Below are 12,434 nucleotides of genomic sequence, written 5' to 3' on the forward strand. Positions count from 1 at the left end.
AAAAATGTATATGCATGATTGTGTTCGATAAATATTCTGTATTTTGGAACTATCCTTTGTAGCTCTCTGAGGTATACTTTGGTAGTAGGAGGGCTGCCCAGGCTTGTGAGTAAGAATAAAGAAAATCTTTCTTCTTACTCACTCTTTGCATAAGTTTAACCACTGGAGTGACCCGATTAATTTTACAGGTGAATTTCCACCACAATATTCATGCCCCGATGTCTTTTGACCAATTCTATTCACCACCAGGCTTTTAAAACTTTCGATTAATCACTCCCTTTCTTGCCACAAAAAAAAATCCTGAGCCTGCTTAGATAAAACAGGAATAGTTTTCTTTGCATTTGCAACATTTCTATAATACTTCCTACAAAATAATGGGAAAGAAAATGATAAACAAGAAGTTATTGAGAATCCAGTTTGTGTATATATATATATATATATATATATATATATATATATATATATATATATATATATATATATATATATACATATATATATACATACATATACACACACACACACACACACACACACACACACACTTCCAAAGGAAATTTGTACTTGAATTCACTCAAGTGGCATTCAACTGATCACAAAATATATTCAGGACATTACTGCTGTAAAAATCAGCACCATCACCAGGGGTGGACAAACAATGATCTTATGTGAACAATATCACAATACAGGATTTGATATACAGTAAGTAACCTCAATTTAAATCGGCTGTTCGGTTTATCTACAGAAATTGCATGTCTGATGGCAGTTTTCTATTTTTTTGCCATGTTTTTCAGGCTTTGGAATCGTGTTAAATGTGTGAGGATATGAATATATTACAATGATACATGACACACAGGCATACTGACTGAAGTTAAAAATGGTTTTGCCAATATGTCAAAAAGAACCTACATATATTTCTTCACTTTAAACCATAGATATACCTTTATAATAACCTTTAGTAACATTAACAAACATTATTACAATATGTAATGCTTAAAAAAAACTACAGTACAGGCCATAACAAGCTATTCTGAAGAACCCGTAAGAGGTAGCCTGCTTAGTGATGTCACAGTAATTTCATCAAATAATCATCATTAATAATCGCTATTACAATATGAAGGCCAATAGTCAACAATTATGATTTTTGGGAGTGGCACCTGTGGTCATGTGAGTTTCCGGTGTTCAGTGTGTAAATCAGGTGAAGATGTATGCCGAGCTAAATACTATACAAATTGTGCCGTTGTGATTTAATGTGCTGAGTAATGTAATTTTTCCCACCGTGTCCGATATTAATCAGTGCGACACACATTGCAAAAGGCGTGGGCATTGTCGATATGGCTTCGGGAAATGAAATTCAATTCTTCCATCCAGCTGTTGTTAAATTTACATGTATATTTAGTTTTTTTCACCGGAGCACCAGCTGAGTCTTCTCCTCCCATCTACCAGTGATGCTTGATTTAACATCCCGCGTCTACTACCTGCGCAGGTATCAACAGCGCAACTGGGTTGTAGGTTGCCAGATTGTGGTCATAAATGATTTGTAATTTGTATGATGTGTCGATTGTGTGAGTAGGCTGCGTTTCATTCAAGATCTGCCAGCTTGACCACCTTGGAATAATATATTGATGTGATTATTCATATAACGTGGTTTGGGCCATACAAATAGGAGAAATAACAAAACGGGAGACTCCCGGGAAAAACGGGAGTGTTGACAGATATGGTTACAAGCTGTTCCCTCCTCTCAGGGAACCGAGGTTACGTTAGTAACCGAGTCGTTCCCTATCGAGAGGTCTCTCCTATTGCGTAAGTAGCTTACGCTATGGGAACACCATGTAAAACGCCGTGCGTGCTGACTTCGCTCTATAAAGCCAGAGGCAGGTGCCTGAGCCTAAAGCAAAGTGATATTCCATGAGCCGGCCAGCGGCGAGCTATATAGTGGGGTATGACAGGGCGCCCTTGCCTTCAAGGTGGGGCGCTCCTTGTACAAACACAAGCACATATCTCATGTACTGAGCTTTTGTGTACTGGTACGCATAATAAACCCTCTAAGTCAGTCAGAGACGGACCTTATAAGGGAGGAGATGATGCCCAGCATATACATACTCAAGTTCATTCCACAGTCAGACTGATAGAATGTTGGAATGCAGTGAGGGGACCTGTAGGTTATAAAACCTGATAAATGTCGAAGGCGAGGCCCAGCCTGCCGCCGCACAAATATCTTCAATGGGTATCCCACTCGACCATGCCCACGAGGAGGCCATGCTCCTCGTAGAGTGAGCTCTGACGCCTAAGGGGCATTGAAGGCCCTTGGCTCCATAAGCTAGCGCTATAGCATCCACTATCCAGCGCGATATTCGTTGCTTTGAGACAGCGAGACCCTTAGTTCGGCTGCCAAAGCATACGAATAATTGTTCCGTCTGTCTGAACAGGGCAGAACGTTCCAAATATACTCTGAGCGCCCTGACCGGGCAGAGTAAATTTGCATCACCTTCGTCTGCTGAGGACGATAAGCTGCCAGAGATATCACCTGTGCTCTGAAGGGTGTAGAGAGCACCTTAGGAATATACCCGTGCTTTGGCCTAAGGACAACTCTGCAGTCGTTAGGTCCAAATTCCAGGCAAGCAGAGCTTGATGACAGCGCGTGCAGGTCAGCCCACTCTTTTAACTGAAGCGAGTGCCAGCAAGAGCGTGGTTTTGGCGAGAGCTGCTTGAGGTGCACGGTTCGGAGAGGTTCGAGCGGGGCACCTTTGAGTGCGTCCAGGACCGTGGCCAGGTCCCAGATCGGCACCGAAGGTGGGCGAGGAGGGTTCATCCTCCTAGCACCTCTTAGGAAACGAACGATCAGATCGTTTTTTCCTAATGAATGTCATTTATCAGGATTGTGTGACGCCGCTATGGCAGCCACATAGACTTTGAGCGTGGAGGGTGTGCGGCCCGCCTCCAGCAGCTCTTGCAAAAAGGCGAGTACACTTGGTATCTCGCACGTTTTGGGGTTCAAGCTCTTGGTATCACACCAGTCACTGAACACTTTCCACTTTTGGGCATACAAGCGCCTCGTAGAGGGGGCTCGCGCCTCAGTAATGGTTTTCAGAACTCCACTGGGGAGGTTCTCGGGAACCCGTTGAGGGGCCATGCATGGAGGGCCCACAGATCGGGGCAGTGATGAAGAATCATCCTGCTGGCCTGTCCGAGGAGGTCTTGCCTCTGCGGAATCGGCCATGGGGCAGATTTCATCATCTGTACCAGCTCTGAAAACCACGTCTGGTTTTTCCAGAGTGGGGCTACCAGGAGCACTGCACATTTCACCTCCCTGATCCGACCGATGACCTGAGGCAGCATCGCGATCGGGGGAAAAGCATACAAGGGGCGGCTCGGCCAAACTTGGGCGTAGCGTCCGTGCTTTGAGAAGAGATGGCAGTGCGGCGTTTTCCTTGGAGGCGAAGAGGTCGACCTCTGCCTTGCCAAAGGTTCAGCCATAACCACTGAACCGTCAGAGGGTGGAGAGACCATTCTCCTGGGAGAACTTTGTCTCTGGATAGCATGTCCGCTCCTTGGTTCAGGGCGCCTGGCACGTCGCGCTGCCCTTAGCGGCGCAGGTGGTGTTGTGACCACAGGATGAGCTCCCTGGCCATAGAGTGCAGGGAGCTCGACCTGAGTCCACCTTGGCGATTTATATCATGAAACTACCGTCATGTTGTCCGTTCGGACCAGGGCGTGTTCATTTGCAGGTGCGGAAGCAGGGCTCTGAGAGCCAAGGTGACCCCTTTCATTTCCAGACAGTTTATGTGTAGGCGCTTTTCCGGGTTTGACCAAAAGCCGGAAACAGGCCTGCCCTCAGTAAAGGGCCCCCATCCTATTTTGGAGGCATCTGTCGTGATCATTTTTCTCCGCGTATTCACGCCCAGACTCACGCCGGTTTGATACCAGTTTATGGCTTTCCAGGGCGTCAGGGCTTTTATACAGCCATGATTCGCTCTGATCAAAAAGTGGCCCGAGCGCCACGCATGAGTGGGGACACGGCTCTTGAGCCAGCGCTGGAGAGGACGCATGTGCAACAATCCTAGCTGGAGTACAGCTGATGCCGAGGCCATGAGACCGAGCATTCTCTGAAATCGTTTGACGGGGGCGTGCGCGCCCGTTCTGAACGATGTTGCAAGGCGTCGAATAGAGAGCTAGCACTATTCCCAGAAAAGAAATATTCTGGCTGGGGGATAGCACGCTCTTTGCAAAATGTATTCTCAGACCCAGGCATTGTAAATGGCTGACAGTCCAAGATCTGTGTGTCACTAACTGAACCTCTGATTGTACTACGATTAGCCAATCGTCCAGGTAATTCAGTATCCGCACTCCCCGCTGTCTCAGGGGGGAAAGTGCCGCGTCCATACATTTCGTGAATGTACGGGGGGCCAATGATAGGCGAATGGTAGTACTGTGTACTGGTATGACTGTCCCTCGAGCTGAATCTCAGAAAGGGCCTGTGGTGAGGCGCTATCGGGATGTGAAAGTAAGCGTCTTTCAAATCCACTGATAGAAACCAATCCCGGGCGAACTTGCGCGAGGATATGTTTGGTTGTTAACATTCTGAACGAGCGAATCATTAGCGCTTTGTTCAGATGTCTGAGATCCAGGATGGGGCGAAGGCCACCGTCCTTTCGGGACGAGAAAATAGCGGCTGTAAAACCTGCCTCGCTCAAAGAGGGAGGAACAGTTTCTATAAGCCCTTCTCTATCAGTTTGAGCACCTCGGTGCGTAGAACATGTGACACATCTTTCCTCACTTTCGTCTCGACTACCGCTGAAAAGCGGGTGGTCTCTGGCGAATTGAAGTGAGTATCCGTGTTTTATTATGTTCAAAACCCATTTCGGCATGTCAGGGATTTTTCCCAGGCTTCTGCTCGCACAGATATGGGCTGAATGCGGCTGGGGACGTGTCGCAGTGACGTATGGGCCCGCCAGCAAATCGCTTTGTGCTAACACAGAATCTACGGCTCTCAGAGGCGCAGGTGCGCGCTGAGCAGCCGTATTGAGTGCCGAGTGCAGAGGTGCGTGTGAGAGTACAGGCACATGCGCTATTTCCAAAATGCTCACAGCATAAGTCGTAGAGGTGCTTGAAACTGTATGAACAGTGTTTTGAAGTGGGGGTGCATTCATCATTATGGGCACGCGCGCCACATTCATAAAGCTTTCCGCATTTAGCGGGGAGTTTCTTAGCTCGCGCATTGCATCTGTGATGTTTCGCGGCATAGCTGTTTGAAACTGTGTGGGTAGTTGTGTGTAGGGGTGCGTGCAATCGGCAGGCACACGCTACACTTATAGCACTTCCCGTATTTACTGGGGAAGTGTTTATAACTGTGGGAACAGTGCTTGTGTGTAGTGGTGCATACATGACAATAGGCACACGATCTACATTTTTGAGATATCCAGCCTGAGCTGGGGAGGTGTTTGGCACTGTTTGGACAGTATTGATATGTGGGAATGCGCACTTTAGTGTGGACATGTGAACCCTTAGTGACACAGGCAGAAAATGACTCTTTTGGTGATTTCTGTGTGTCGCCGAGAAAACGGCGTTTCATTGCAGGTGAGCGAGTTTTATGACTGGCCCATTGACTGCTGTATAGACATTTCCAGCCGTCTGTAAGGGGACTGGGTAATGTTTTAAATGTTTGCGAGGGAGCGGTCCGGCATTTGCGAGACGCGTACTCCTCTCTTTCTTCCTGCTGCTAGGAAGACTTACGAGGCTCTGTGTTCAGGGTGATTCTGGGTCGAGGGCCTCGTTGCTCCTGCGGCTTTCTTCGACCAGCGAGCGCGAGCGGCGTCGAGCGTCCTTTTCAGGTCTGCTCTTCGGCTGGGAGACGGGCGGCTCTGCCCTGGCTCGCTGCTGCTGCTGGGGCGGTTTTTGAGATGAGCTGGAGCGCTTAGGCAGGAAATGATGCATAGCTTGCGAATCCTTCCACGCCTCAGTGAAGCGCTCCGTGAAATCTCTCACCGTAGGTCCGAACAGGCCGCTCGGAGTGACAGGTGCGTCAAGGAAGGGTGCCTTATCCGCGTCCTTCATCTCCGTTAGTGTTAGCCACAGATGGCGCTCAAGGACGATCAAATTAGCCATGGCCCGGCCAATGGATTGGGCGGTGGCCTTTGTGGCTCGCAGAGCTACGTCTGTAGCACTGCGCAGGTCCTTAAAAGCGTCGGGTTCAGGTCCAGACTCATCCATAGAGCGGAGAAGTTTGGCCTGAAACACTTGTAGAACCGCCATCGAATGCAGCGCTGATGCAGCTTGACCGGCGGCGGCGTATGCGCGACCGGTGAGAGCTGATGTGGTTCTGCACGGCTTCTTGGCAACCAGTTATGCCTCTCAGGTTTGGCCATTACTACATAACAGGCTGCTTTCAATCAGTCAACAAACATCAAAATCAGTTAAAAAGAACATGCATGGGCATAATCTGTTTCTAAGGGACATACAACCATGATGCTCAATACACTGACATTTGTGATAAACACTTCAGTCACAAACATGTACTCTTAATATATAACAAAATATACAATCACATAAAAGAATCAACAACTATTAGATGCCCATTCCGGGGTGTAGATTCCAGGGGGGAATATAATCAGCACAATCTATATTTATACAATGATCAATGTAAACATGTAAATTCTTCACACTTGGCTTATTCTTATTCATGTATTGGAGCATCTGGTAGGCAGCACTGTGTGTTCTGGAATAAAAATAAATAATTAAATAATAACTTCAAATCATTAATGTGCATTAAGTATAACGTCATAAAATACATAATGCTTGCTGAGCTCACTGTTTTTAGTATTTGTTTATTAATATTTGAGCGAGGCTCATAAGCAAGGGTATGCCTTGTTTGATATCAGGTACAAGAGAAAGCGGAGACTTTTTGTACGGAGGGATGAACCCTGACCGCTCTACATTCACTATACATGACGAGTCATTTTTATAATCGGACGTCCAAAAACGACCTTTACTTTAACAGCAGAAATTATAGATATTTTGCATCATAAAGTCGCGTGGGAAAAATCTTCTTGACACAAACAGGTCAATTACACTTCTATGGGTGCAAACACAACTACAGATATATCTGGGAATAATGAGTGCAATGTTTTAGGGGGTTGTGCAAAAGATGAGTGATGATGATTCTACAGTGATTACCTCCATGTAATTCACGTATAATTGATTTAAAACTCACTTACCCTTCCATAAACCTTTGGTACGGGTGCTTCAGCAGCATTCCGCCGAACGCGATGTTGATGCGCGGCTGAAGCCTCCCTGACTTCCCGCTCCAGACGCACGACACGACTTTCTGCATGCTCCCGGTGTGCACTCACTAATGAGAAACCCTGGTCCTGCGGAAGCATGAATCTCTGGTCATGGTGAAGCCGAAGCGAGGAGGAGATAGAGCCAGGAACGAGTGTTAATAAGAAATATATGGCACAGCCACTGAACGCCAGCATCTTGCGTGTCTGCCCTGACGCCATGTTCGTGTATGTTTGATTGTAATACGTGATTTAGCGCCTCTACCGGTCAACTGCAGAGTAACTCATTACCATGGATACATCTGCGCAAGATGTTGAACATGAACAGCACATGTAAAGGTAGACAAAAATAACCTAATCCTCACTTTCGTTTTTCCCTTTAAGAGTGTGCTGCTTTGAGAACAATTATGATTGTAAGTGCATCCATGAACAAGATGTTGTATATTTGCAGAATCTTTTTGGTAGATCATCATTTCCTTTAGTTATATTTCACAAGAGCTAAAATGACACATATATTGTCCAGAATATGTGGGGTATAAGAAAATTTAAAATGGGGAAACTTCATTGCTTATATTATCTAATAAACATCTTTATCCATGTACATATGCAAGGCAAGCTTATTTATATAGCACATTTCATACACAATGGCAATTCAAAGTGCTTTACATATAAATTTTTAAAGAAAATACAAGATACATAAAAAAAAAAAAAAACAGTTAAGAACACGAAATAAGAATAAATAGAAATAAAATAAAGTTGAAAAAATTTAAAATTATTAAAAGGAATAATAAGAAAATGAATATTAAATTGATAGCACCATCCATAACCAGTGTTGGGGAGTAACGGAATACATGTAACGGCATTACGTATATAAAATACAAAACATAAGTAACTGTATTCCACTACTGTTACAATTTGGCGTGTGAAAAAAGCTCGCTGAGGATCTGAGGATCATCAGAGACTCCAGCCACCCGAGTCATGGGCTGCTCTCACTGCTACCATCAGGCAGGCGGTATCGCAGCATCAGGACCCGCGCCAGCCGACTACATGACAGCTTCTTCCTGTCTGTTGCAAAGTCCACAAGTGGTTCCTACATCACACTCAAACCTTTATGCCCAACATGATGGACAGTGCGCACCCCAGCCACTGACACCATCCTTGGTCAATATGAGGCAGTCTTGGCAGTCATTGGAAGAGATGGCTTCGTCAAGCACATCCGACACAGCTTCTAGAGGTAATGGCCTTCATGAGCGGTTCCAAAAGGGCACCCGGTCCTTGGCCTGATTCTGGCAAAAGAGGTGATGATGGGGTTAGAGGGCCTGAACACTTCACTGCAGGGGAGAGGGAAAACAGTTGGAGGCATGTTAAGTGCAGTTGACTGTGTGAAAAAACACTTTCAGAGCCAACGAACAGAAGAAGCATTCATCACAGTCTACACCAGCGCAACTGATCTGGTTACATCTTTGGACATCAAACCAATAAAGATGCCACACTTACGAAAGCCACAGAGGAGACATGCTGGCCCAGCTGAGCCGTTCCATCCACAGATCAGGAGTACTACCGTGTACAGTTCTTCCAAGTCTTTGACATTGTAACAACACAGCTGACAAATCGGTTTGAACAGGAAGGGCTACATTTACGTTACTGACCTTGAGTAATGTAACTAAATATGTTACAAATTACATTTGACAGCATGTATTCTGTAATCTGTGGTGCAGTTTTGTGGCCCGTTCTGCACAATGTGGCGGCTCATTTCAGTTTAGTCCTGGTTCTCCCAATGGCCAGTCTGCCCCTGATCGGCCCCAAAGTGCGTCGGCCCACAGGGAAAATGCTTGGTATGCCAGAGTATCAATCCAGCCCTAGATAGATATATAGGCTATATATATTGCTGATTACTTAGCTTTTCATCAAAATAAACTGATGTGCTTAATCTATTGCGATATTGATGCCAACCATGGGTGTAGCAGCCGCGAGGGGACGTGAGGGACACTTCCCCCACACTCTTTAAAAAGGTGATTTTGTACCCCACACTTTTCCAAGTTAAACCCATACTGAGTCTAAATGGTGGATTTGTATACAGTACTGTTTGTGTTTTGTTAATTTGAGCTGTTGAGTGACTATCCAGCCAATCACAGGTGAATTTCATGAGCCGATAAAACCTTTATGTAGTAGGCCATCAGCAAGACAGTCTAATCAACGCATCTCCATTCATTTCTACAAAGTTGCTTTCAATAATGCACATTTATCCATGTTTTTATCACATTGATGCTGATCTAAATGAATAGTCTAGAGTTGATGAACACAAATATGAGAGATATATATTGGCATATCGTTCTTGATCGGCAGCATTACATAAAATTACCTGCATAAAAAAAATCAAAAGACAATCCTTCTTTTAAGCACACATTGTAAGTGGAGATTATATCAGTGCATGAGTCTTCATTAAGTTTTGCATTTATATTATATTTGTGAGGTAAAAATTTGATCGGTTCTTTTTGTCAATTTAAGCAGATTATTAGATCTGTGTTAAAAATGTAAAGCTATATTATCAACTCCTGTTTTTTACCTCTATGTTGGTGTGCACTAGACAAACTGTAGGAAAAAAGATTGATCTGCTGTGTTCTTAGAACACTTGTGCATTATACTGAAGTGAACAGATATGCAGGCATGCTTTTTAATACATTTTACGGACGTTTAAAACATTCTTTGACGTTATTGAAACTCATTATATTACTGTTATTGTTGTCTTTTGTCTAAAATGCATGCTCAGCGACTCACCAACTGTAGGGAAATTATTTATTTGCTTTGTTCTTATAATGCTGGAGGTCGCTGTCCTTTTCTGCGTGTCGCTGCCCCCTTCGGCATATCGTGGCGCCGTTTTGTGACCCGTTCTGCATAACGCGGCGGCCCATTCGAAATTTGGAACAAAAGCAAGTGCTCCACAAGATGCCCTTTATTTTTGTAACTAATTAGGCAAAATTTTGTTATTAATTTGCAATACTTTCATTTAAAATACTACAAATATTAAATAAACATATACAAGTAATATATATATATATATATATATATATATATATATATATATATATATATATATATATATATATATATATATATATATATATATATATATATAGGCCTATATATAATTATATCATACTTATATATGAATATATACAGTAATATATTAATACTGCACTGTAAGTGTTGGGTCTTTGCGAGCCAGACAGCTACTTTTTTTATATATAAGATTGGTGGCATAAAGGGATATGATCAGCAGTATTACATTTCATGTACAAAGATGGAAATATTTTGAGCAATTTCTTTAGTAAATTCGTTTTAAATTGCCCTCAAAAGTTTTATAATTGAGTTGTTAAAAATATTCCTTTATTTGATTGGGTTGATTAAAAAAGCATCTGTTGTATCTGTTGTTATATTGTGATGTGTTAAAAGTAATGGAAAATTCACAAGCCAAAAATAGTTTTTATATTAGACAAATATTTTATAGAACCACTAACCTTTTTGTTGACTGTTTTCTTGGTTGTTGTTTAAGTTGCGAACTTATATACAAGTTATTGTATTCTATTCTCAGTCTATATTATAAGATGTTCTCATAGAAATGTGCCTTTATGTTGTATTGTGTACGTATTACAATCAAACATACACGAACATGGCGTCAGGGCAGTCACGCAAGATGCTGGCGCTCAGAGGCTGTGCCATATATTTCTTATTAACAATAATAATAACTTTATATTTCTTGTGCAACTTTTTATTATTTTGGGGAAGTTCCACATACATAAAAAGAAATGGTCAGGGTCCAAGCCAAATTTCATTAATTTTCTCCAGGAGATCAAGAACTACAGCACCTGTTTGGAGAATATAGTCAACAAAAAAGCAAAAAAGACTTGTAGTATTTTTCGTGGTTATCTTTTTGATTAAGGAATTACATTTTCTGTATATATTTGTATACTGTTGTATATTATGTTCTGTTAATAATAATTAAAAAAAATTAGATATATATATTAACATATATATATCTTATTAACACTCGTTCCTGCCTCGATCTCCTCCTCGCTTGTGTTAAAAGTTAACTTTTACAGTATAGACCTAACTGTCCAACATCCCCATCTACTGGTCAGATTTTCTGTATTCGTTTGTAACGCTTTTTATTTATTTTATGTATTTATTTATTTCATTGTGATTACTTGTATATAATAAAAGTGCCAATTGCCATTAGACAGCTAGGTCAATTGTTTCACTTTATTATTGATAATTTTTCCTAGTGAGCAAGTAGCCTACAAGACGACACTGACCAAATCAGTCGACAAAAACAATTTTTTTTAGTATTACTTTATTTTGTTACACTTTTTTTTATTTTTATTAAGGTTTATTCATTTATATATCAATTTATTATGTATTTATTATTTATTATAATTTTTGTTTTTTTAATGACTTTTCTTAATACATAATTTAGCTATAAGCTATATATTTTTAAATAGTCTTTTTTTCGAGCGAGTTTCAATCGTGAAGGGTCGTGGGAGGAGATTTGATTCAAAGCCATCAGATCTGTCAAGGCACACACACACACACACACACACACACACACACACACACACACACACACACACACACACACACACACACACACACACACTGTGTCATGTCCAAAACAGTCACGCGAAAGGCGTTGGAATGGCGCGTTTATGGTCTGTGTGCGCGCGACTATTTACTGCTCCACACCACCAGAAAGCGTCGGTTGGTAAAGTGGCAGTTGAGTGGGAGGTGAAGTTATCGAAGAAGGGTTGATTTCTGGTATTTATGTTTTGTATCTCCCTAACAATTAAAATTTCATTCCTTTTTTTGTTTTTTTCCAGAGATAATGATTTTCCACAAGGGTAAAATTAAGCTAGTCAGCTTATCTGTCAACCAGATAATTTGGTGATTTATTTACTAAAATGTACTTGAAAGTGAAATAGCCTAAGTATTTTACTTAAATTGTACTGTCAATGTCAAGAATAGGCTAAACATATGACTGTTTCTTCAGTGGGTTGTTAAAGTATTTTTGGTTTGTTCTGCTCACAAAACATTGAACAAACATCTTTCCAAGAAATTCCAGTTGACAAAGAACTCCAGACAACATGAGTTCTGGAAATTTAC

General features: G+C 42.3%; 1 protein-coding gene across 1 annotated transcript in view; it reads right to left on the minus strand.

The window, feature by feature from the left end:
• Positions 1 to 7,499, minus strand: part of LOC127631455 (sortilin-related receptor-like) — a 95,550-nt gene extending 88,051 nt beyond the window's left edge. Inside the window, exon 1 of the mRNA XM_052109567.1 lies at positions 7,215 to 7,499. Coding sequence (XP_051965527.1) covers positions 7,215 to 7,499 — 285 coding nt within the window. The remainder of the gene's footprint in view (positions 1 to 7,214) is intronic.
• Positions 7,500 to 12,434: the final 4,935 nt, after the last annotated feature.

The sequence above is a fragment of the Xyrauchen texanus genome, chromosome 38 (genome assembly GCF_025860055.1).
Source record: "Xyrauchen texanus isolate HMW12.3.18 chromosome 38, RBS_HiC_50CHRs, whole genome shotgun sequence".
NCBI lineage: Eukaryota > Metazoa > Chordata > Actinopteri > Cypriniformes > Catostomidae > Xyrauchen > Xyrauchen texanus.